The sequence below is a fragment of the Podarcis gaigeae genome (assembly GCF_964106915.1).
Source record: "Podarcis gaigeae genome assembly, chromosome: 2".
NCBI lineage: Eukaryota > Metazoa > Chordata > Lepidosauria > Squamata > Lacertidae > Podarcis > Podarcis gaigeae.
This window is the reverse complement of record NC_139679.1, coordinates 6,719,326-6,740,335: the sequence shown is the minus strand read 5'-3', so window position 1 is coordinate 6,740,335 and position 21,010 is coordinate 6,719,326. Positions and strand designations below refer to the sequence as shown.

Sequence of the window (21,010 nt, the reverse complement as noted above, 5' to 3'; positions counted from 1 at the left end):
CAGGAGCTAAGCTGTAACAAGCTGAGTTATCGTTTTTCAAAGACATGAGCCATGTCTTCATCTTCTTTTTCCTTTTTCCTAACCTCCATTAAATATACAAATTAAAATTTGCTGTGACTTTGCCAGACATTATTTATTAGGTAATAATGATTGAATTCACCAAATGGCATTTTTGCTATAACTCCCCTCCCACTAACAACAACAACAATAATAATAATGCAGATTTAAGAAAATAACCATTTTGAAATATTGTCCTTTTAAAAAGAAAGAAAGAATTTCTTGGCATTATTTTCTATTGAACCAATCAGACTCTTTGAAGCCTTGTTTGTACATGAATAAACAGGTCAGTGCTTCTTCTCTGTCCTTGATGATTGCATTCCCTTCTTGTGTATTTCAATATCATGGGCAATGCCTCTGGAGGTGCCCTTTCCATCTGCATAGGAGCTCTATGGAACCTGGCACATATGGGGTGCTCTGCCTGGGAAGATAAATGTCACATTTCCAAGAACAGGAGAGTATTTGGAGCCCTAAAAAGAGTTGAAACACCTCTCCAATTTGTGCTAAACATACATAATATTCTGCATCTGGGCATACAGGAGCATCTTCGTGTTAGGTGGATAAGGTGTGTACATTGTTGTTGGTTTTTTGGGGGGAGGTGTAGAAATCTGAGTGGTAGTCAACTAAGTGTTACTCAGAGTAGACCCACTGAAATGAATAGACATAACTTGATCATGTTCACTAATTTCAGTGTGTCCACTCTGTATAAAACCTAGTCAAATACTACCCACTTTGTTCAGCAATACAGTATATCTCAAGGAAGCAATAACAAACACAGTCTACATGCAATCAATCCTATTACTAAACCGTGTAAGCAATTATATGTTGTTTGATTCCTTTCAGTGCTCTAAGATATCTTTTAAATAATATTTATTCCAATTTTAAAGATTACAAAAAAGACAGACAACCAAGAAAAAAAAGAAAGGAAAAAAGAAAAAGAAAAAGAAAAAGAAAAACAGATCAAACCTTCCCACAACTCATTTTTCATTTGCTTATTTCCTTGACCTCCTCACACCTCCCTTTTTTGTATTCTAGTTCAATTAGATATTTCAGGTGTCGTCTCTGAGGGGGGTGACAAAAAGGCACATTGCGGGGGGCTCACCCCACCCCCCGCACAGCGGATCACCCCACCCCCGGTGCACGGCATGGCCATTGTTCCAGACGCCCATGCAGCTAACTCCGCCAGTGCATTGAGGGAAAGTCTATATTTTTAACACTTTCCCTTTCTTTTCCTCTCTCTTTCTCCAAGCTAGTGCAGAGTTTTCCTCATTTTGTCCTGCCCTCTTCTCATTGGGTCCCATGCCTTTCTTTTTAGATTGTGAGCCTGCACAGAGAAATCAGAATTCCCCCTCGATTTTTTGTACCACATCAATACTTAAGCGCTTTTGAAAATACACAATAAATTGATTGTGGAAATGATGGTGATGAATCTGAAATTACAACAGAGATAATCCCGATTTCCTGACTAAGAATGACTTCCTCCAGTTTCTATGATGAGTGTGTGTAGGTTATCTATTTCCTTTTGGATTGTAAAAATGTCTATGGCTGAATTCTTCATTCCTCTTGTGCTTCAACGTACTGCCACAAAATTGCCACACTTTCCATATGCCTCACTCCTCTAATCCGTACAACATTAGTTAATTTGATCAGGAGACCACCCGCATCCCAGGCTGTACATAACCTGTCCATAATAATGATCACATATTTGCATTTTCCAATCCCAGGCAAATGTCTGTCCTCGAAACTCTTAATAAGTGAGAAAATCTTTCCAAGTTATCTCACATCACCAAGTATACTGTAGTCAGAAGGAAGGAAGGTAGGAAGGAAGGAAGGAAGGAAGGAAGGAAGGAAGGAAGGACACTGGGAGTAGTCCATTTGGTATCCTGTATCCAATAATATCTTCCACTCCAATTTCCAACAGATTATTTGTTTGGGGGCATTCCCATTCCCAAAATGTGTGTACAGTGGTACCTCGGGTTAAGAACTTAATTCGTTCCGGAGGTCCGATCTTAACCTGAAACTGTTCTTAACCTGAGGTACCACTTTAGCTAAAGGGGACTCCTGCTGCCACCACGCCACCGCTGAGCAATTTCTGTTCTCATCCTGAAGCAAAGTTCTTAACCCAAGGTACTATTTCTAGGTTAGTGGAGTCTGTAACCTGAAGCATCTGTAACCTCAGGTACCACTGTATAAGATTTGCACCAAGCTGACACATTCTCATTAGAAAGCATTCCAGACCCTCCATCTCCCAGAATCTGGCAAGCCTTAAAAGTAGGAGAACAAAGAGCTCAAAGACAGAGGGAACATAGCAGCACCTGTAGAGGAGACGATGAGAATGACGAATGAGGAAGTGGGAGAGACAGGAGGTGGAGATTCACTCTGGACCTGGGTGTTTATGGAAGAAGCTGGGTTGTATAGCCACTCTCAGTAAAGATTGGGGAGGAAAAAGGACGGTAATAAATTTTTCCTTGTCTTTATACTTTCCTGGGCAACCAGCCAGGAGCCGCTGCATCCACTGAGCCTCTCCAAAGGCTTCCTCCATTTCCAGTGGGTGAAGAATATATATATATTTATATTGTTTTAAAATTTGACTTCAGGAAATGGGCAAAAGTTTTCTTCTCCCTTCATTTCTGCCCTGACAGTTCAAGACCAGCAGAGCACAGAATGCAATGGATGAGCCACCTCCATATTCCCCTCCCTGACCTTAGGACTGCAGCTATATTTAGCTACCTGAACTCAACCTGAGTCTCCTGTTCTCAAAGCCATCTTGTTTTAATTGGATTGTTTTATTGTGGGCATTAATTATGGATACTTATATTTTGATATTTTAATGAGATAGTTTTATTGGGTATTTTAATTATGGATGTTTACAGTGAGTTTTAATGTCTGTATAATCGGTTTCTAGACTGACAGCCCTATCCACAGGCTTCAGGGAACATGTGGAGGACCCGTAGCTCATACCGGCAGCAGAAGTTTCCCATGTACTTTCTTCTTTCTTTGGCGATCCCTCGTAGCCAAGTAAGATTGTCTTCCATAAACATGGTTTTAACAATGAGTCTGTAAGTGACTGTGGAGGCCAATTCTGGATCCACACGGCCTTCCACAGTGAGGACAACTGTTTCCAGGCAGGAGTTGATCATGGTGTGGATTTGCCAAGCGTGCCTTCTTAGCATGTTTCTTCCTTTCGTCTTGAGTTTGAGTGTCTTCAAAACCAATGACACCTTTGGTAAAGGTACACTTAGGGCTCAGCCACACGTCTGGAAAACCTCTGAGGCTCATGATTTTGTGGTGCAGGACAAGCATTAATATGGTTGAGCCCTTAGTTCTGCAAATGCAGCTCTTGTGTATATGAGGAGGACTGAGGGAGCCCCTGTTCCCGTAATACACATACACTTACCATTATTTTCATAGGACACCATCCTATTTTTTTCCCCTAACATGTGAATGGCATTGCCCCAGTGACAATGCTGTCACACCCAACTACAGATGCAAAAAAAAACTAACAACAACCAAGAACATGTAAGTGATTCACTAATTTTAAAAAAACAAACAAACTGCAACACTCATTTCCCAGGCACTGTACCTTAGAGAACACGGAAGGTGTTAAGTCAGCAAGAACCCTATATCAAAAGAAGCCAATGAATCAACTTAGAGATAATGTGTCTCTTGCATCACTGGAGGTAACTCCAGACAACTCCAGATTTTATTATGATTATCAGCCTTAAGGCTCAACCTTGATTTGGATGTTTTGTACCAACCAGAGGAAGAATTGGTAGTATACAAATGCAGATCTACAAGGAGGACATGGAAAGTAACATGCTACTTCTGCAAACGAGAGAGAGAGGGGGGGGAGAACTCCTTAGTATATTCCCATTCTTGCCCCCCAGGCCCTCCTTTTCTTCCTTGTTTCCTAAGAAAACTGTAATTCAGACCTTGTGAGTTCACTTAAGGACAACTCAGCCTTCGGCCTCCCTCCCCCTTCTCAATTAGAGAGGCCTTCGTTAAGAGCCTTCATTAAGAGCCCTGTAAATGCTGTAAATAAATCAGTTAACCTGGTAACACCTATCCTAAAAGGTAAAGGTAAAGGACCCCTGACAGTTAAGTCCAGTTGTGGCCGATTCTGGGGTTGCAGCGTTCATCTCGCTTTACTGGCCGAGGGAGCCGGCGTTTGTCCGCAGACGGTTTTTCCAGGTCATGTGGCCAGCATGACTAAGCTGCTTCTGGAGAAACCAGAGCAGCGCACGGAAACGGCGTTTACCTTCCCCGGGAGCGGTACTTATTTATCTACTTGCACTTTGATGTGCTTTAGAACTGCTAGGTTGGCAGGAGCTGGGACCGAGCAACAGGCACTCACCCTGTCATGGGGATTCGAACCGCCGACCTTCCGATCGGCAAGCCCAGGGCTCAGTGGTTTAACCCACAGCACATCCCTAACACCTATCCTATGTGCAGCTAAATGCAATAGATGACCTTCAAAGTACAAAAGGCCATCTAGTTTAGTTTAGTTTAGTTTTTAGTTTAGTTTAGTTTAGTTTTTAGTTTAGTTTAGTTTAGTTTAGTGTTTTAGTTTAGTTTAGTTTAGTTTAGTTTAGTTTAGTTTAGTTTAGTTTAGTGTTTCCATAGCTCAAAGGCACTGCAAAAAACTACACAATGTTCTGCATCCCAGCAATTAAGCTGGCTGAGAAGCCTTTCTTCTCTCTCTCATCAAACCTAGGGCTTCAAGTTGTCCAGAGACAGATAAGGCTTCTTAGAAAGTGACAAAACTTCATATTTAGTACTCAAAGATATAGAATGGCTTCCACCACTCTTCCCTCCCTGTGCCCCCTCTGATGCCCCCCAAACAATTTTTTGGGTCAGGAGAATCCCCAGAACAATGTGAGGGGAGGAAAGGGGGATAATTCCATCTGTCAAACTGCAATGTTTGTGCTGACACAATGTTCAGCGCAATATGACATTGAATTCCGCACACACTGTCTTGAAAAATTTATTCAAGATTAATTAGCCATTGATTGACCTTTCCACCTGTTTTCCAAAGCCGATGTACATGTGAAAGTTGCAAATGGAGCTGTCAATTCAATCCCACTCCTCCATTGTTGCTCACGTGGGAGAAAATGAAGAAGACCCATAATCTTATCACAACTAGTGTACACTTCATGTACATAAACATATGTGCAGTTACTCATGTTTGTGTAATTTTTGCTTTGCTGTTTGGCAAGAGGTCATTCCCTCTGATTTCATTTACTAGGTTTTTTCCTCAATTCCATGGATTGGCAAACTAAGGCCCGGGGGCCGAATCCAGCCCAATCGCCTTCTAAATCCAGCCTGTGGATGGTCCAGGAATCAGTGTGTTTTTACATGAGTAGAATGTGTCCTTTTATTTAAAATGCATCTCTGGCTTATTTGTGGGGCATAGGAATTTGTTCATTCCCCCCCCTCAAAAAAAATGTATATAGTCCGGCCCCCCCACAAGGTCTGAGGGACAGTAGACCGGCCCCCTGCTGAAAAAGCTTGCTGACCTCTGTATTCCATAGTTCTGCTAAGAGAAAATCCAGTGGTTTGTCACTGTCCCATTTTTCCTGCTTCTATCTGATCATCTAACAGAGCAAGAACATTGTGTACTTGGTGTAAAAGGAAACTGAAATCTAGGTTTGCGAAGCCAGTGGGAGGAGTTCCTTGAGGGAAGCTGCACGTCTTTCATTGCTCCTTGTGGGTGGTGGTTAAGCGCTTGGTAGCATAAAGTTACAAAACTAAGGCGAGACACTAGCCGTTCATTTGGCCGTCTCAGCAAAAGGTGAATCAGCATGAGGTTTCCCACTTAAGGGAAGGTCTCACTTGCATACGCAATCCTGTGCACATGACTCTACTTCAGTCATGCTGCTGCAATCTCAGATGTTCTACCAGGGGTGCCAACTTGAATAAAGTACGCGGGGAGCAGGTAAGCCCCACCCCATATAACTGATCACATGACGTGGCACACAAACACCATTTGAATGGAAATGCCCTTCAGCTTTGGGGGCCATTTATGCTACAAAGTTTTCCACAAGTTTAACTTTCATGGCTATTTTCGAAGAATCCTGGAAATTGATATTTGAGAGGGTTCTGAAAATTAGGAATAGAGGGGCAAATTGGATTATTATTTCATTTTAATGAAAAATTACCTAATTTGCACTTTTTTTGAACAGGGTGATTAAAGGGCATTAAGGAATCTGGAGTCACAGACAGGCCAGAGTCCAATGCTTGTGGTCTAGATATACTCCAGATTAGAAGATCCTCCCATTGTCAAGCTCTGTGCCATGTGTCAGTCCCTTTCAGTCTAACTTGCCCCATCCCCTCCATCATCAATTCCTTGCCTGCCCTCCCAGTTTTACATCTACCTCCAATTCCCTGCCACCTCCTCCAAAGCCTCCTATTCTACCATCCCCTCCAAAGCCCTTTCTCCACCTCCCTCTGCCTTGCTTGGCCTGTTACTGGATGTTTTGGCTGTGAGCTTCACACCTGCAATGGGCATGGACCCCAACCCCATATTCTGTTCCAGCACAGAATGGAGAGACACACACAGAGAGAGAAACTGTTCTCACAGTGGCTACTACCCTGTTTCCCCGAAAATAAGACAGTGTCTTATATTAATTTTTGCTCCCATCGATGCGCTAGGTCTTATTTTCAGCGGTTGTCTTATTTTTCCATGAAGAAGAATACGGTACACATTTATTGTCTAATTGTGAGTCAGCCAGACTCCGTCAGGGCAGAGCGAGCAGCAGGTGGCAGCTTGTGCTGGCGGTGGTGCGGGCTCTCTGATTTAAAGAGACCTTGCACAGCCTGAACAGCTCCAGCTGCACTGCGGCCAATCAGTGAGCTGTGTGGTGGCTATGGTCCCGCCGCTATGGTCCAGAGGAGTCAGACACCTTATGGTAGCTTCGGGGGCCTTATATTCCGGGGAGGCCTTATGTTCGGGGGAGGCCTTATTATCGGGGAGGTCTTATTTTCTGGGATGCCATATATTACAGTGAGAGGCAAAACTGGAAGTAGGTCTTATTTTCAGGGGATGTCTTACTTTCGGGAAAAGACGGTAGAAGCTTATGGGAAACCCGCAAGTGCAAGAACACTTTCCTCTCTTGTAATTTGCCACTTCCTGGTATACAGAGACATACTATCTCTCACAATGGAGGCAGAAGAAGGTCATCATGGCTAGTAGTCATTGAAGGCCTTATCCTCCATCATAAGGCTTTCATGATTACTATCCCAGCATAAAAGCTCTTGGCAAAAACCCAGAAGACACCATTGTTCTCTTCACTTAGAGTTTAATGAGCTGCAAGTGATCACACGCGAGAGGAAAGGAATCACCACCAAAACAAAAAGATTTTCAAGGCCATTACAAAAAGAAAGGCAGATTGTGGAGCACAAAGCAGCTAAAGTTAAATCTGGATAAGCCGTCTTGCTTTCAATAGGAATGACTTAAGCATATGCTTAAGCTCTCTCATTGGCATCAATGGGACTTAAAGGAGTGTAACTTTGGCAAGGTCACATGCCCCTACCTTTTAGCTGCAGGTATTTTGCATATTCATTTAAGTAAGTAACCATTATGACTCAGCAAAACCACAGGCAGGTAATCACAGGAGAGTAGCTGGAAAGATATTCATTTGTATCAGGGCATTTTTTTCCCCAGCCAGAACTCTCCAGAACCTCTCAGGTGGGCACCATTGCCATTTAAGAGAATGAGGGAGGTGCTTATGGTGAGTTCCAGCACCTCTTTTTTCTAGAAAAATAGCACTGATTTGCATGAATGAGCAAAACATGAAGGCTGTGTTCACATAAGCAGTTTTTGATGTAATTCATATTATCTCCTCATCAGGTTTCATTCGGAGGAGTTTGAATGTAGACAAAATAGCAGTACTCTTTAAACGTTAGGAGAATCAAATAACCTGACTCCTAGAATTGTTTCCTTTTGTGAACTGTACGTATCCAGTTGTTCCAGGTGTTTCAATCCACCAAAGAGATAAAAGTGTCTCCTCAGTTGAAGCACAGCCAATGAGAATTCTGGGATATCTAGGATAGAGTTATTCCTCCTTGTAGGACACAGGGCAGAGTGCTGCTCTACATAAAAGATGTGTGAATGGTACAAAAGGAAGGCACACATTGCCTAGAATAACCTCTGTAGAACTATCTAATACTGTTTGCCCTTGTTCATGCAAACACAGCCTTCACATACACGTCTGTTGACTAGACCTAATTGCGTTAGGGGCATGAAATGTGTCAACAATGAGTTAAGAACAAAGGATGGGTTACAGACTAAGTTTGGGTTGGGTTGCTTGGGTTGGATACCGACAACATTAGATGAACTAAGGCCCCACTGACATAAATGAGACAAGTTAGCAATGACAGGTCTCAGAGAACTCAATGGTACTTAAGTTCAGCTAACTCAGTCTGTATCCCACCCAAACAATGCAAGACTTAAAAAATATCCTGGGAGAGCAGCCATAAGGGCCATAAGGGGCACAGTCCATTTTTCTGAAAGGCGCCAAGGTTCTGTTCAGGGTGGCTTTGCAGAGGTCTTCAGAAAAACGGTTCTTTCATCCATGCTGATGTTGTCATCACTGCACCTGTTGCTTCTTATTTCCTGCTTGAAGACTTGATGGAAGTGGAGGATGTGGTGGTCTTTTTCACAATGGTGCCTCCGGAACTATATCCTCCTCCGTATCCTCCGCCGACAGAGCAAGCTCCCCCACCTCCTATGCTGCAAACACCTCTTCCGCTTCCAGAGCTGAATCCACCAAGGCCACCGGATCCTCCTCCATAGCACATTCCACCTCCAAATCCACCTCCAAATCCGCCACCATATCCACCGCCAGAAATAGCAGAGGAGGAGCCAACCATAGCTAGAAAGGAAGACAACCATGGTTAGCATTGTGGTGGTTTTATGGACTAATGTGGCCAATTAATGCCTGGAATGTAGTTCTCTAGCACTGAGCATGGGGGTGGCGCTATTTCATGTCTGTTCCAGGGCATTCTGTCCCAGGAATGCACCAGTGGAGCATGCAAGCCATGGCCTGAAGAGATGGCAAGTTGTGAAAGAAAGAAAGAAAGAAAGAAAGAAAGGAAGGAAGGAAGGAAGGAAGGAAGGAAGGAAGGAAGGAAACTCCCAGCTACTTTGCATCTTAAAATAAGACAAGTGAAGCCTCCAGGGCCAAGGAGTCATCCGTGTGATGAGAGTCAATTGAGAAAGTGTGTGGCATGTAAGGGCTCAAGCGCTGAACTAGAACTAAAGCAGGGAACCTGTGGCCTTCCAAATGTTGCTGAACTCCAGATCCCATCAGCCCTTGCCAGCATGGCCAATCATAGAATCATAGAATCATAGAATCATAGAGTTGGAAGAGACCACAAGGGCCATCGAGTCCAACCCCCTGCCAAGCAGGAAACACCATCAGAGCACTCCTGACATATGGTTGTCAAGCCTCTGCTTAAAGACCTCCAAAGAAGGAGACTCCGCCACACTCCTTGGCAGCAAATTCCACTGTCGAACAGCTCTTACTGTCAGGAAGTTCTTCCTAATGTTTAGGTGGAATCTTCTTTGTTGTAGTTTGGATCCATTGCTCCGTGTCCGCTTCTCTGGAGCAGCAGAAAACAACCTTTCTCCCTCCTCTATGTGACATCCTTTTATATATTTGAACATGGCTATCATATCACCCCTTAACCTCCTCTTCTCTAGGGTAAACATCCCCAGCTCCCTTAGCCGTTCCTCATAAGGCATCGTTTCCAGGCCTTTGACCATTTTGGTCAAAGAATGGTCAAGAATGATGGGAGTTACAGTCCAGCAGCGGCTGGAGAACCACAAATTCCTCATCCTTGCACTAAAGGGATGCTGGGTTCAAAACGATCCCCATTCAGCCATGAAGTTCATTGGCTTGCTTTGAATAAGTTACAAATGTTATCAACCCATGAGCATGAAGCAATGCAAACCACAGCATCACATACAAAAGTTGTTCCCACGTGGTATTTTTGTAACATTTAAAATTGGGGACAGAGAAACCGTGGCCCTCCAGGTCATCATCCCTGACTTCCTTGAGTTTCAACCTCTTTCTGGCATGTTACTACAGCACACTGGAGGTGCACCATTTGTGGTGGTCAGAAAATGTTCAGGATAGCGCAAGGGGGGATCTTCCACAGCCCTGATTCCACATTCTGCACCCACAACTTTCCTTCTGTGTCCTTATTTATGGTGCTTAAGAGCTTGGTGCATATCTACCATAACCACTGTTGTCAAAACCACACCAAGACACAGTGGTGCCAGTGCATGCCATTTTCCAGAGCAGCTGGTTATAGGATAGTGCCACTAATTTTAAAAGCTGAGTACAGAGTCACTACTTACAGATGCTCACGGTGCTCTGACACTCTCCAGACATCCTGTGAAGGAGAGAAAAAACCTGATGTTTAGGCAAGAAATGAGATCCAATTGGGCATTCATACACAAAATACTGAACAATAATGAACAAATCCTTTCAATCCCTTTGTTGCTTTCATCATCAGGCACTGCAAAAGTGAGTGCTGTGCAGTGCGGAGAGCAGATAGGGTTGGACACAGGAGACCTGGGCGCAGCTGCTTGCTTGGCCATCAAGATCACTAGTAAATAATGTGGGAATGATCAGAAAGACAGCCTTCGTTTCAAGAGCCAGGGACACCCTTTCCAGAACTTGCAATTCAGATAGGCATGATCCTTCAGCTCACACTAGCCTGCACACTAGCTGCACAGTCCACATTGTAAACCTCTCCCAGCACTGGAAGCAGAGGCAACCCCAGAAGAATGATATGCGCCTTTGTTTGTGATGTTCCCAACCAGGAGAATTGCTACATACTTCAAGAATTATTATTATTATTATTATTATTATTATTATTATTATTATTATTATTTGAAGTAGTAGTAGTAGTAGTAAAAATTGCAGGTGTTCTTTATATGCTTCATATTCTTATTACGACTTATTTTCATTGGATTTTATTGTTGTAAGAGGTATGATCTTTGTTGTTTATTTTGCATATAGCAATATAGAAAGGGGGTATACAAATTAAAAGTGAAATGAAAATGAAAATATTTGGATAGATGCCTTTGGGCAAAGAAAGCTTTGCAGTAAGTAAAGTAACAAAAAAAACCAGTCTTTTTTAAAAGGAGGAGAGAACCAGCCCCCCCCCAAAGACCCAGGACTCCAGTACCCTGAGCTACCCTCTAACAATGTCCCTACTCAGTGGCGTAGCGTGGGGGTGCAGGGGGGGCCGGCCGCACCGGGCGCAACATCTGGGGGGCGCGCTCGCACTCACAGCTCTCTGCCCCTACTGGGTTAGGGGGCGCAAATTACTTGCCTTGCCCCGGGTGCTGACAACCCACGCTACGCCACTGTCCCTACTTCCCCTGTTCTTGCCACAACATCCACCTACCTCTCAATCAGGATTTGCACTGCCACAGCCTAACCTCAGCTCTTACCATTCCATCAAGCTTAACCATGGCTTAATCTGAGTCAGACCAGTTCACATGTGTGCACAGTATGCAGTACATCAGGGATGGGCAAACAATGGCCCTCCAGATGTTGCTGGACCACAGTTCTCAGCATGGACAACCATCAGAAATGGTGGGAGTTGTAGCCCAGCAATGTTTGTAGGTCCTATGATTCCCCATCACTGCAGTACATGCTTTCCTCGCCAATGGGTATACATTGCCCACCCTTACATTTCTGATCTCATGGACCAGCCTTCCCAAGTGGGCTTCATTCATGGCACCTCACCTTTTTAGAATTTAACTGCTGGACTCAGTCAAACATTTCATGGCCTTCCCTCTCCCCCCCCTCCCCAAGAGGAAGGGGGAGCGGTTATGCAATGAAAGCTCCAGTTTGATTTCCTTTTTTTTGTCTTCTCTTCAGCAAAGTCCAGATACACACCTCCTTCCTGTGCATCACACTCACCTGCTTTCCTCTCCTTCCAGCAATTTCCTGTAGGTGGCAATTTCAATATCAAGCGCCAACTTGACATTCATCAGCTCCTGGTACTCCCTCAAGAGACGGGTCATTTCTTCCTTGGCCTTCTGCAGGGCAACCTCCAGTTCATTCAATTTGTCCCTGGCATCCTTGAGGGCCAGCTCACCACGTTCCTCAGCTTCTGCAATGGAAGCCTGCAGCTTCTCACACTGAAAGGCAAGAGAGGCATTTGAAAAACTGATTACTGAAATTTCATTTTTATTTTTAATACCAGCAGCACCATTCCTCCTGGAGGCAGCGGCCCCCTACATCCACTGGGAACCATTTCTGAGTGCCATATTTTTTTGTAGTGCAAGGTTAGGAGGTAACAAAGGGGCCATCCTACTTCAGCCTGATACCTCTTGGCTTGCCTTGAGTTGTGTTACTAAATGAATTGCTGCAGTTAAGACAACAGCACAGGACTAAGATGACCAGATTGTGAAATTCCAATAAAAATCTCTGCCCCCCTGCACCCTCGGGTTAATCTTGCATATATTCCTCCAGCCTTACCTGCTTCTTCACATTATCTATTTCAGATCGTATCCTCTGAATCATTCGGTTCAGTTCAGAGATCTCGGCCTTGGTGTCACGGAGACTGTCACCGTGTTTCCCAGCAGTTTGCTGCAGCTCCTCATACTGGAATACAGAAAGAAGAAAGGGGTGTTATGTCAGAGAAGATAAATCATCTTCAAACAAAAACCCAGCTGAGCAATGGCTCAGGTTTTGCCAAACCCTCTGACACCCTTCCAAGGTTGTCCCCAAAAAAGAAAGGAGTGTTTTTGCAATTCTTGGTGGACTGGCCTGATTAAAAGCTTACCTACAAGTGATTTTGAAGCAATATTGGTAGATTACTAGCCAGTTTCCAGTGGACAACATAGCACCTTGGGGAAGGGCAATAGCTCAGTGGTAGAACATATACGTCAGATGTGGAAGGTCCTAGGATCACTCCCAGGATCTACATATAGGGCTGGGGAAGACTATGAACCAGGCGTGGGAAACCTGTGACCATCCAAATGTTATTGGACTACATCTCCCCGCATCACTGATCACTGGCCCTGCTGGCTGGGTCTGGTGAAAGTTGGACTCCAATAGCATCTGGAGGGCCACAGGTTCTCCAACCCTGCTGTAAGCCCCAGAGAGTCGCTGCCACTCTGTGTAGACAATACTCAATCAGATGAGCCAATGGTCAGAGCAAGTATAAGGCAGCTTCCTATATTCCAAGTGCTCTTTGCTGGGCTTCTTTGTAAATAATGTGGGCCTTTTGTCTGTTCCAGCAAAGCACTACATTGTGTGTTCATGAGCATAGACAGGACCACTTCATTAGGGTTGTTGTGGCTCAGCTGGCAAGAGATTTTGAACCCACACTCTTGCTTTGCAAATGTAAAACACATTGGAAAACCATGGGGATTCTAGTTAAAATAAAGCAAAGCACACGGAGCTGAAGTCAGATCACTCCTAGTTTAATGCATTGCCTTCTGTGTATTTGGCATTTCCCATTAATGAACAACAAGAGTTTCTTTCTTTGTTTGCATTTGGTTTTTGCTCAAGGAGGTCATTTTAGACTGGCAAGGCTTGATAGGCCTGAGAACTCACCTTGGACTGGTACCAAGACTCTGCTTCTGCTCGGCTCTTCTGAGCAATTTCTTCGTACTGAGCTTTGACCTCTGCAATGATGCTGTCCAAGTCCAGATTCCGGTTGTTGTCCATTTGGAGGACAACGGAGGTGTCAGAAACGGTCTGCTGCATCTGGCTCAATTCCTGCCAAAGAAATCGATTTACTGATTTTTGTAAGCTGCCATGGGAGTCCATTTGGTTAAAGTGTAGAGTACCTCTACCTTAAATAAATAAATATGTAGACAGTGCCATGGTCACATCATGTTTTTTCACCATAAATGTTGATTTTATCACTTACCTCTCCCCTTAGAGGCATCTGTCTATTTTTTTTTCTAAAGGTGCTAATGGATGTGATAGTCCATATTGGCACACCTGCAAAAGGTCTGTCCTTCTAAAAACTATGCTTAGAACTTTCTGGCATCCCAAAAGCTGGACATGAAAATTAGCTGTTATAATACAGTGGTACCTCAGGTTAAGAACTTAATTCGTTCTCGGAGGTCCGTTCTTAACCTGAAACCGTTCTTAACCTGAGACATGCTTTTGCTAATGGGGCCTCCTGCTACCGCTCCGCCCCTGGCATGCGATTTCCCTTCTTATGCTGGAGCAAAATTCTTAACCTGGAGCAACCACTTCCTGGTTAGCAGAGTTTGTAATCCAAAGTGTCTGTAACCCGAGTTACCACTGTACACTGGTCAAATTGCTGACATAACAGCAGACGATGTTGCGTGCATGTGGATTTATGGATTGCAAGGATGTCTTATGGAGAGGATGCAATGCACTTTTGCACCTTCTGCAGAGCAATGAAGAACATAAAAGATTTCCCATTATAGTGAATGGGGAAACTGTGAGCTTCATTTTAGACAGAGTAGCTCAGGAGATGAATTACAGATCAAAGCGGAGACAGCTCAGAGTGACTCAGAAGCAGACTGGAATTTTTACAAGCGCACAGGTATGTAGAAGGGGAAACTTAGGGCCTGTGCACACCCCTAATAATACTTAATTAAGCAATGTGACACCCAAAACAAGTAGTCATCAGATACAGAATAATTTCCTAGTCTAACATTTTAGACTAGCCTAACTTTCATAACAGCAATCCCAACTCTTTTACATATGCTTCCATTACCTCTCTAATCTCCACCCCTCATTTCCATATCTCTTCCTCCAGTTGCCATTTCCCAAATGACTCTCTACCTGTCACTCACTCTTAACTCCACCCCAAAATTCGCATCATTCTAGTGTTCTCCCAGGAGGCCACAAAAACTCAGCAAGACTACTTACAGCATCGTACAAGCATCTCAAGAAGTTGATTTCATCTGTCAAGGAGTCCAGTTTCGCCTGCAATTCTACTTTGTTCATGTAAGCAGCATCCACATCCTGAAGGAAAGGACAGAGAGAAGTTCATATTTTGCACACGGTGATGGAGGCAAACACACACACAGTTCTTCTAAATGCCAGTATGTGAATAGCAACTTGCACCTCTGAATCACTGCAAAGGAGCCAGGAAGAGTGGCACACTTACCTTTTTCAAGAGCACAAAGTCATTCTCTGCTGCCGTGCGCTTGTTAATTTCTTCCTCATATCTGGTCAGTGCAAAGAAAGAACATCAGGTTTAAATACTTTTCTATTTGCACAGTTTTGTGTGTCTTTTCCAACATCTATCTACACTCCCCAATTTCTTGTAAAAAAAAAAGTCAAATTTCTTTTAAGAAACTAAAATCTTGGATGCAACAGAAAATAATAAAATAGAAGTAATGTGTGAAATATTGCTTTGTTATTCCACAGAATTGTTTAATTAAAAAATCTTGGTCCGGAATTTTTAAAAAGAAAATCTAGATCAAGAGGGGGTGGGGTTGAGCAAAGGACATCTAGCCCTGCCTTCTTCTTTCTAGATTTTCTTAACAGTCAAGGGCTTTGTGAATTTGCTTGGCCTGCAAGTGAAAGAGAATTACCAGTCCCCAATTTTGCGGGTTACTTGATATCCTAGGTTTATAACTCATATAACATTCTTCATTGTTTCCATTCTTCAGACACTGTCCTCTGCCAAGAGGCATTCTACATTCTTTGGCATCAGACAAACAAAGATTCTGTTGAACACCATCCTGATTTACAACATACTTTCCTGGCTCAAGAGTTTATTAAATTACAGTACCTATTTTCAAGTGCCACCAAATGCATACCTTAGGGCTGCCCAATGGATCTGTTTGTCACAATTCAAGCTGTGGGTCACAATTTTTGCTAGGATTTACAGCAGACATAGCCAGTGTGGTGCCTTCCTAATGTTTTGAGCTACAATTCGCATCAGCCTCAGCTAGCATGGCCAATGGTTAGGGAATATGGAGGTTCTAGTGTACAACATCTGAAGCCCACAGTATTCCCTGCCCACTTATAGCATAGTGTAATCATGTTACTGAACTTCATTGAGTCTTGAGCAATGAAAAGCAAAAACAATTTGTAAAATCATATATTTCAACGTTAGGAGTTATTGGAAATCAACCATAGTTTTTCACCTTAGCTGCAATAATTATAAAGGTGCAAAGAGCCCCAAAAAGATACAATCACTTGATTTTACAAAAAAGACCTTAAAAAAACCCTGGTTACTCTGTACATCACACAGGATGTATACTATGTTCGTGAGTCACCTCATATATAACAGTGAATCAGATAATTCAGTGTGATATAGTAAGTAGACCATGGAGATTCAAGTTCAACTCCACATTCCGCTCAGTGAATGATCTAGGGAAGGTCTCACAGAGAATTTGGGAGCATAAAATAGAATAATCCCTTTACAAATCCATCAGATTTCTACCGGGGTCAAATTCAAGAGGACGTTAGGTCATACCAGAAGCATGACACCATGATCAAATTGTGACTTCTCACTGGCACTGAACATTCAGTGTTGAGTGCCCAAGCTAAGAGGCAAACCAAACAAACACATCTGAGGCCTTCTGTACTCTATCTAATTGTTGGTATATACGCTTTTGTTTCAAATAAATAATTAAATTAATTGAAAGTTAATATTTCTATTTTCTGTCATCCTAGCATCAGCAAAAGGCCAGGTCTGGTTTTTCAAATAGGTAGTCTGGTCCTGGCCCATCCACCTTCAATTGCACCAGCAGGGAAGATCATTTATTGATACCCAATTCTTTTGGTTCTATAATCCCTTACTTGTTCTTGTAATCCTCCACAAGATCTTGAAAGTTCTTCAGCTCTGATTCCAGGCCTCTCCTCTCATTCTGAAGACACTCAAGCTGCTTCCTGAGGTTGTTGATATAGACCTCAAAGAACTGATCAAGGTTCTTTTGACCAATGCCAGTCCCTTGGCCCTGCTCTTGCAAGAGTTTCCACTTGGTCTCCAGAACCTTATTCTGCTGCTCTAGGAAACGGACCTGAACCAAACAAAGAATAAGGGTGGAGAAAGAAAGGGTTATTATGACCATGTAGTCTAATTGCCTTTAAAGGGGAAGGCAGTTTCTGGGGTGAATCGCTATTCCTGTTCTGTCCCTGTTTTGGTTTTTTGAAGAGTTTGGAGTTCCTTTTTTAAAAAAAATGATACTAATGTGAATTTCTATAGAGCAAGCTTTCTCTTCTCTGCTTCTTTGAAGCTAAATAACAGAATCATAAAATTGTAGAGCTGGAAGGAACCCTGGAGACTATCTAGTTCAACCCCCTGCAATGCAGGAACATGCAGCTGTCCCATACGGGGACTGAACCTGCAACCTTGGCATTATCAGCACCACGCTCTAACTAACAATGTCAAAAGAGACTGCCATGTATTAGCATAATACATGCATATGTAGAGAAGCCTTCACCAAGCTGATAGCCTCCAGATGCTCTAATTCAATACTCCCACCCACTCCCAGCTGTGCTGGCTGGGGATGATGGGAGTTGTAGTCCAGGACATCTGGAAGCACCAGATTGTCCAAGATTGGCAGTGGCATAATGCACATCCTGCTATTTCAAAGGTTGCAGTTGGTTAAGCTTAATTTTGAAATGTAGGTTATATATTCTAGGAGACAAGTCAGGCTATTTTAGCATATCTTTAACCAGAAGAACGAGCTTACTGTTTAACTTTGGGATAATGCAGAATCAATGGACGCACATACATCAAGCAAAGAATAGTGGCGACAGGGGTGTTTAGCAGTGCTCCTGAGCTAGCAATAGGTACAGCTGCAGGCAGAAAATGAGTATCCCTCTTTTCATCTTTAAAATATTGGAGGAAATTTATTAACCTTCAGGGCAGGAGAGAAGATGGTGTCAACAAATCTCTCCCTCCAGTGCCAGCAAATTGACAGGATAGAGAACAACACCTGCCCACTGTCTCAATGCCACCATTACTGTTAGTGGCTCTGTTCCACTCAGGCTCATGTGCAAAGCTACAGGAGCCACATTAAAGCCACTTTCAGTTATGCCACATGTGATCTGACCCAACCTTCACAGATTCCTTCTAAAGAGCAAGAGCCCTGCTCCTTCTCATACAAGCCAGGCTGCCTTTGCTTTCTGGAGATGAGGATGTGGCCACTGCCTGTATCATGATGAGGGTGTGACCATCACCTTCTGGGCTTTTAAAGCATCCAGGTATTCTTCACATTGCTCAACTCCTGGATAACTGAAACCAGAGCAACGGGTGCTGGATTCTGACCAGTGTCCTCTTATGGAGTACTGGACATGGCCATTAGTCCAAACTTGCCTGCTGATGTTGCTTTCTCCTAACACCACTTATGTTCTCCTTATGTTCTCCTAACACCACTTATGCATCTCCTTCCTCCATTCTAGGCTTTCCTTTGCATTGCCCACAAACAGGGAGACCTTCCAGTTGCATGTTCTGTACTGCAGCCACTACTTTTTAGCCTCCCCAAGACCCTTGAGTCACAATAGGCGGCTGAGGGATGCAATGAGGAGGTGACCAGAAAAGGAAATAAGAAGGGACAAGGATTTGTTGCATCACTGATGCACGTATGATGCAGGTCACTGATGCACGTATGATGCAGGAGCCACGGCAGTTACATTGGTACAGATTTTTAGGAGAAACTTTCGCCATATATATATATATATTCAATTCTGTTCCTATTTACTTGAAACACTCAGGACTGGCATACCCTTGGGGACTCACATTTGACCACCCCTCCATGAAGTATACAGATTAAATATAAAACCTCTTGATTTGAGATTTTGTAACAAGGCAAATTAGAAAGAATCATAACAAAACTGGCAAAATAACGCTTTTAAAATGGCTTCACATTTTTCAGCCTTGAAATTCATTGTTCTTGTTGTTTTAAAAATTACAAATCAGACCAGATCTGATAGACATAATACTAAGTACAGACACAAGACAAAAAGCCCTCATACTGAAAAACAAAAAGGAAAGAGAAATCATTTCACCTTGTCGATGAAGGAGGCAAACTTGTTGTTGAGGGTCTTGATCTGCTCCCTTTCTTCAGTCCTCACTTTTTGGATCTCGGGGTCTATCTCCAGGTTGAGGGGCTGCAGGAGGTGCTGGTTGATGGTCACCTCTTTGATGCCTCCAGGTGGGCATCCTGGGAATGGAGGGCAGATTGCAAGTCCACCTGGACCGCCAAAGCCACCGCCAAAGCCACCTCCAAGGCCACCGCCAAGGCCACCACCAGCTCCAAAGCCCCCAGCCCCTTGGCCACAGGCGCCACCGAAACCCCCGCCAAAGCCACCGCCACCATATCCACCATAGGAGATTCTCTTGCTGCCCCCCATGTTATGCAGGCTCCTGCTGCCAAAGCCACCACCTCCGCTACGGACATTACATCCACGGGACATGGAAGCAGTGTTGAAGCTGACTTTGTTTCCACCCCCAAAGCAGACAGAGCTGGAACTGAAACCCTTGTTCTGAAACCCTCCTCCAATGCTCCGGGCACAGGACTGGCGAGACATGGCTAGAGGAGAGGTTGTCTTGGTGGTAGTGTAAGCCGTGAAGTTCCAAGGAAGAGTTCCCAGTAATGAATGAGACTGAGCCCCTCTGGCAGGAGGGAGGAAGATCTACCTTTTTATCCGTTCGGAGAGTTGGCTGGGTGACAGGGGAGTGGAGGAAAAAAAGTAGTCTTTTTTTATATTGTATTCTTGAGCTTAGGTGTGCTTGGCACCCTCCCTCTTGCTCTGTGCCAGAAACTGACCTTCCCTGAAACACACCCCAAAGAGCTGGAGAAGAACCTGCAACTTGACAGTGAACTCCTGGCGACCCCAGATTACGGGCATCACCCTTCTGTCAACTAAGACTAGATTTCTCTGTGAGCCTTGCCTGAATGGCAGGGCATGGCAGGTTCCCTTGACATTCTTTTGCCCTGCAGGGAAAATAATCCCCTGGCTGAGCTATCCCCATCACTCCCTTTTCTGAAACTTGATGGCAGATGGCTCCTTTCAGAGGGTTCCAAAATTAACCCTCTGACATGCAGAGTTCACTTTAAAAAAACACACACACACACACACACACACACAATTGCACCACACATCTGGGCATTTCTTCTTGGAATAAAAGAAATAAATCCAACATCAAATCTGACTTTCAGATTTCTCAAAGGGGCGGGAGGTTGGGTAGAGAAAAAGACATTTCCTCAATCTGAAACGCCAAATAAATGACAATATTCAGCCAAGCAGGAAAGAACTTGTAGCTTGCCAGGCCTCTTGTGGAATTTACAACATTTTTATCCAGCTCTTCCTCCAAGGAGCTCAAGATGGCATGTTTGATTCTTTTCTCCCCTCAATCACTTTTATTTTCGCAGCAACCATTCATTCATTCATGGTGTTTATTTATTCTTTATTTTAAAATGTTGTATCCCATCTTTCTTTTAGCACAATTATCTACATAGCTCTATCAGCGTGCATGCCACTTTGCAGAAAATAATAATAATTGTTGTTGTTGTTGTTGTTGTTGTTGTTGTTGTTATTTATATCCCGCCCTCCCCAGCCGAAGCCGGGCTCAAAGTGGCTAACAACAGTAAAATAATACAGCATTCTAAAATCAATTCATTATAAAATCAGTTCAAATCAAATTAATGGCAACCATTGGGCTAGAGTTCTGTGAGAATTACCAAAGGAGGGGGTCAGGCTGTGCCCTGGCCAAAGGCCTGGTGGAACAGCTCTGTCTTGCAGGCCCTGTGGAAAGATGTCAAGTCCCGCATGGCCCTAGTCTCTTGTGACAGAGCGTTCCACCAGATTGGAGCCACAGCCGAAAAAGCCCTCGCTCTGGTTGAGGCCAGCCTAACCTCCAATATGTTTTTGTTTGAGGACTGTAAGGTCCTCCGTGGGACATACCAGGAGAGGCGGTCCCGTAGGCTCTGCCCCAAGGAGTCGACCATTTTAAATGCAGCACAGTTCAAATT

General features: G+C 43.8%; 2 protein-coding genes and 1 long non-coding RNA gene across 4 annotated transcripts in view; 1 reads left to right on the top strand and 2 right to left on the bottom strand.

Moving 5' to 3' along the window:
- Window positions 1-21,010, bottom strand: part of LOC310840203 (retinol dehydrogenase 7-like) — a 486,845-nt gene that overhangs the window by 227,635 nt on the left and 238,200 nt on the right. The window lies entirely within an intron of this gene.
- LOC310840245 lies at window positions 5,817-12,877 on the top strand. Of its 2 annotated transcripts, XR_014561867.1 has the most exons (3): window positions 5,817-5,992; window positions 6,240-6,299; window positions 12,587-12,696. It is a non-coding gene; the product is annotated as an uncharacterized lncRNA (long non-coding RNA). The 2 variants fall into 2 exon arrangements; XR_014561866.1 differs by lacking the exons at window positions 5,817-5,992; window positions 6,240-6,299 and adding an exon at window positions 12,086-12,227 and having other exon boundaries at window positions 12,587-12,877.
- Window positions 7,339-19,672, bottom strand: LOC310840164 (keratin, type II cytoskeletal 4-like). Its single transcript, XM_083729435.1, has 9 exons — window positions 19,044-19,672; window positions 16,830-17,050; window positions 15,184-15,244; window positions 14,943-15,038; window positions 13,644-13,808; window positions 12,561-12,686; window positions 12,000-12,220; window positions 10,421-10,455; window positions 7,339-8,930 (listed from the first exon to the last, which is right to left on the bottom strand). The coding sequence occupies exons 1-9, from the start codon at window positions 19,563-19,565 to the stop codon at window positions 8,665-8,667; spliced, it is 1,713 nt and encodes a 570-aa protein (XP_083585561.1). The 5' UTR covers window positions 19,566-19,672; the 3' UTR covers window positions 7,339-8,664.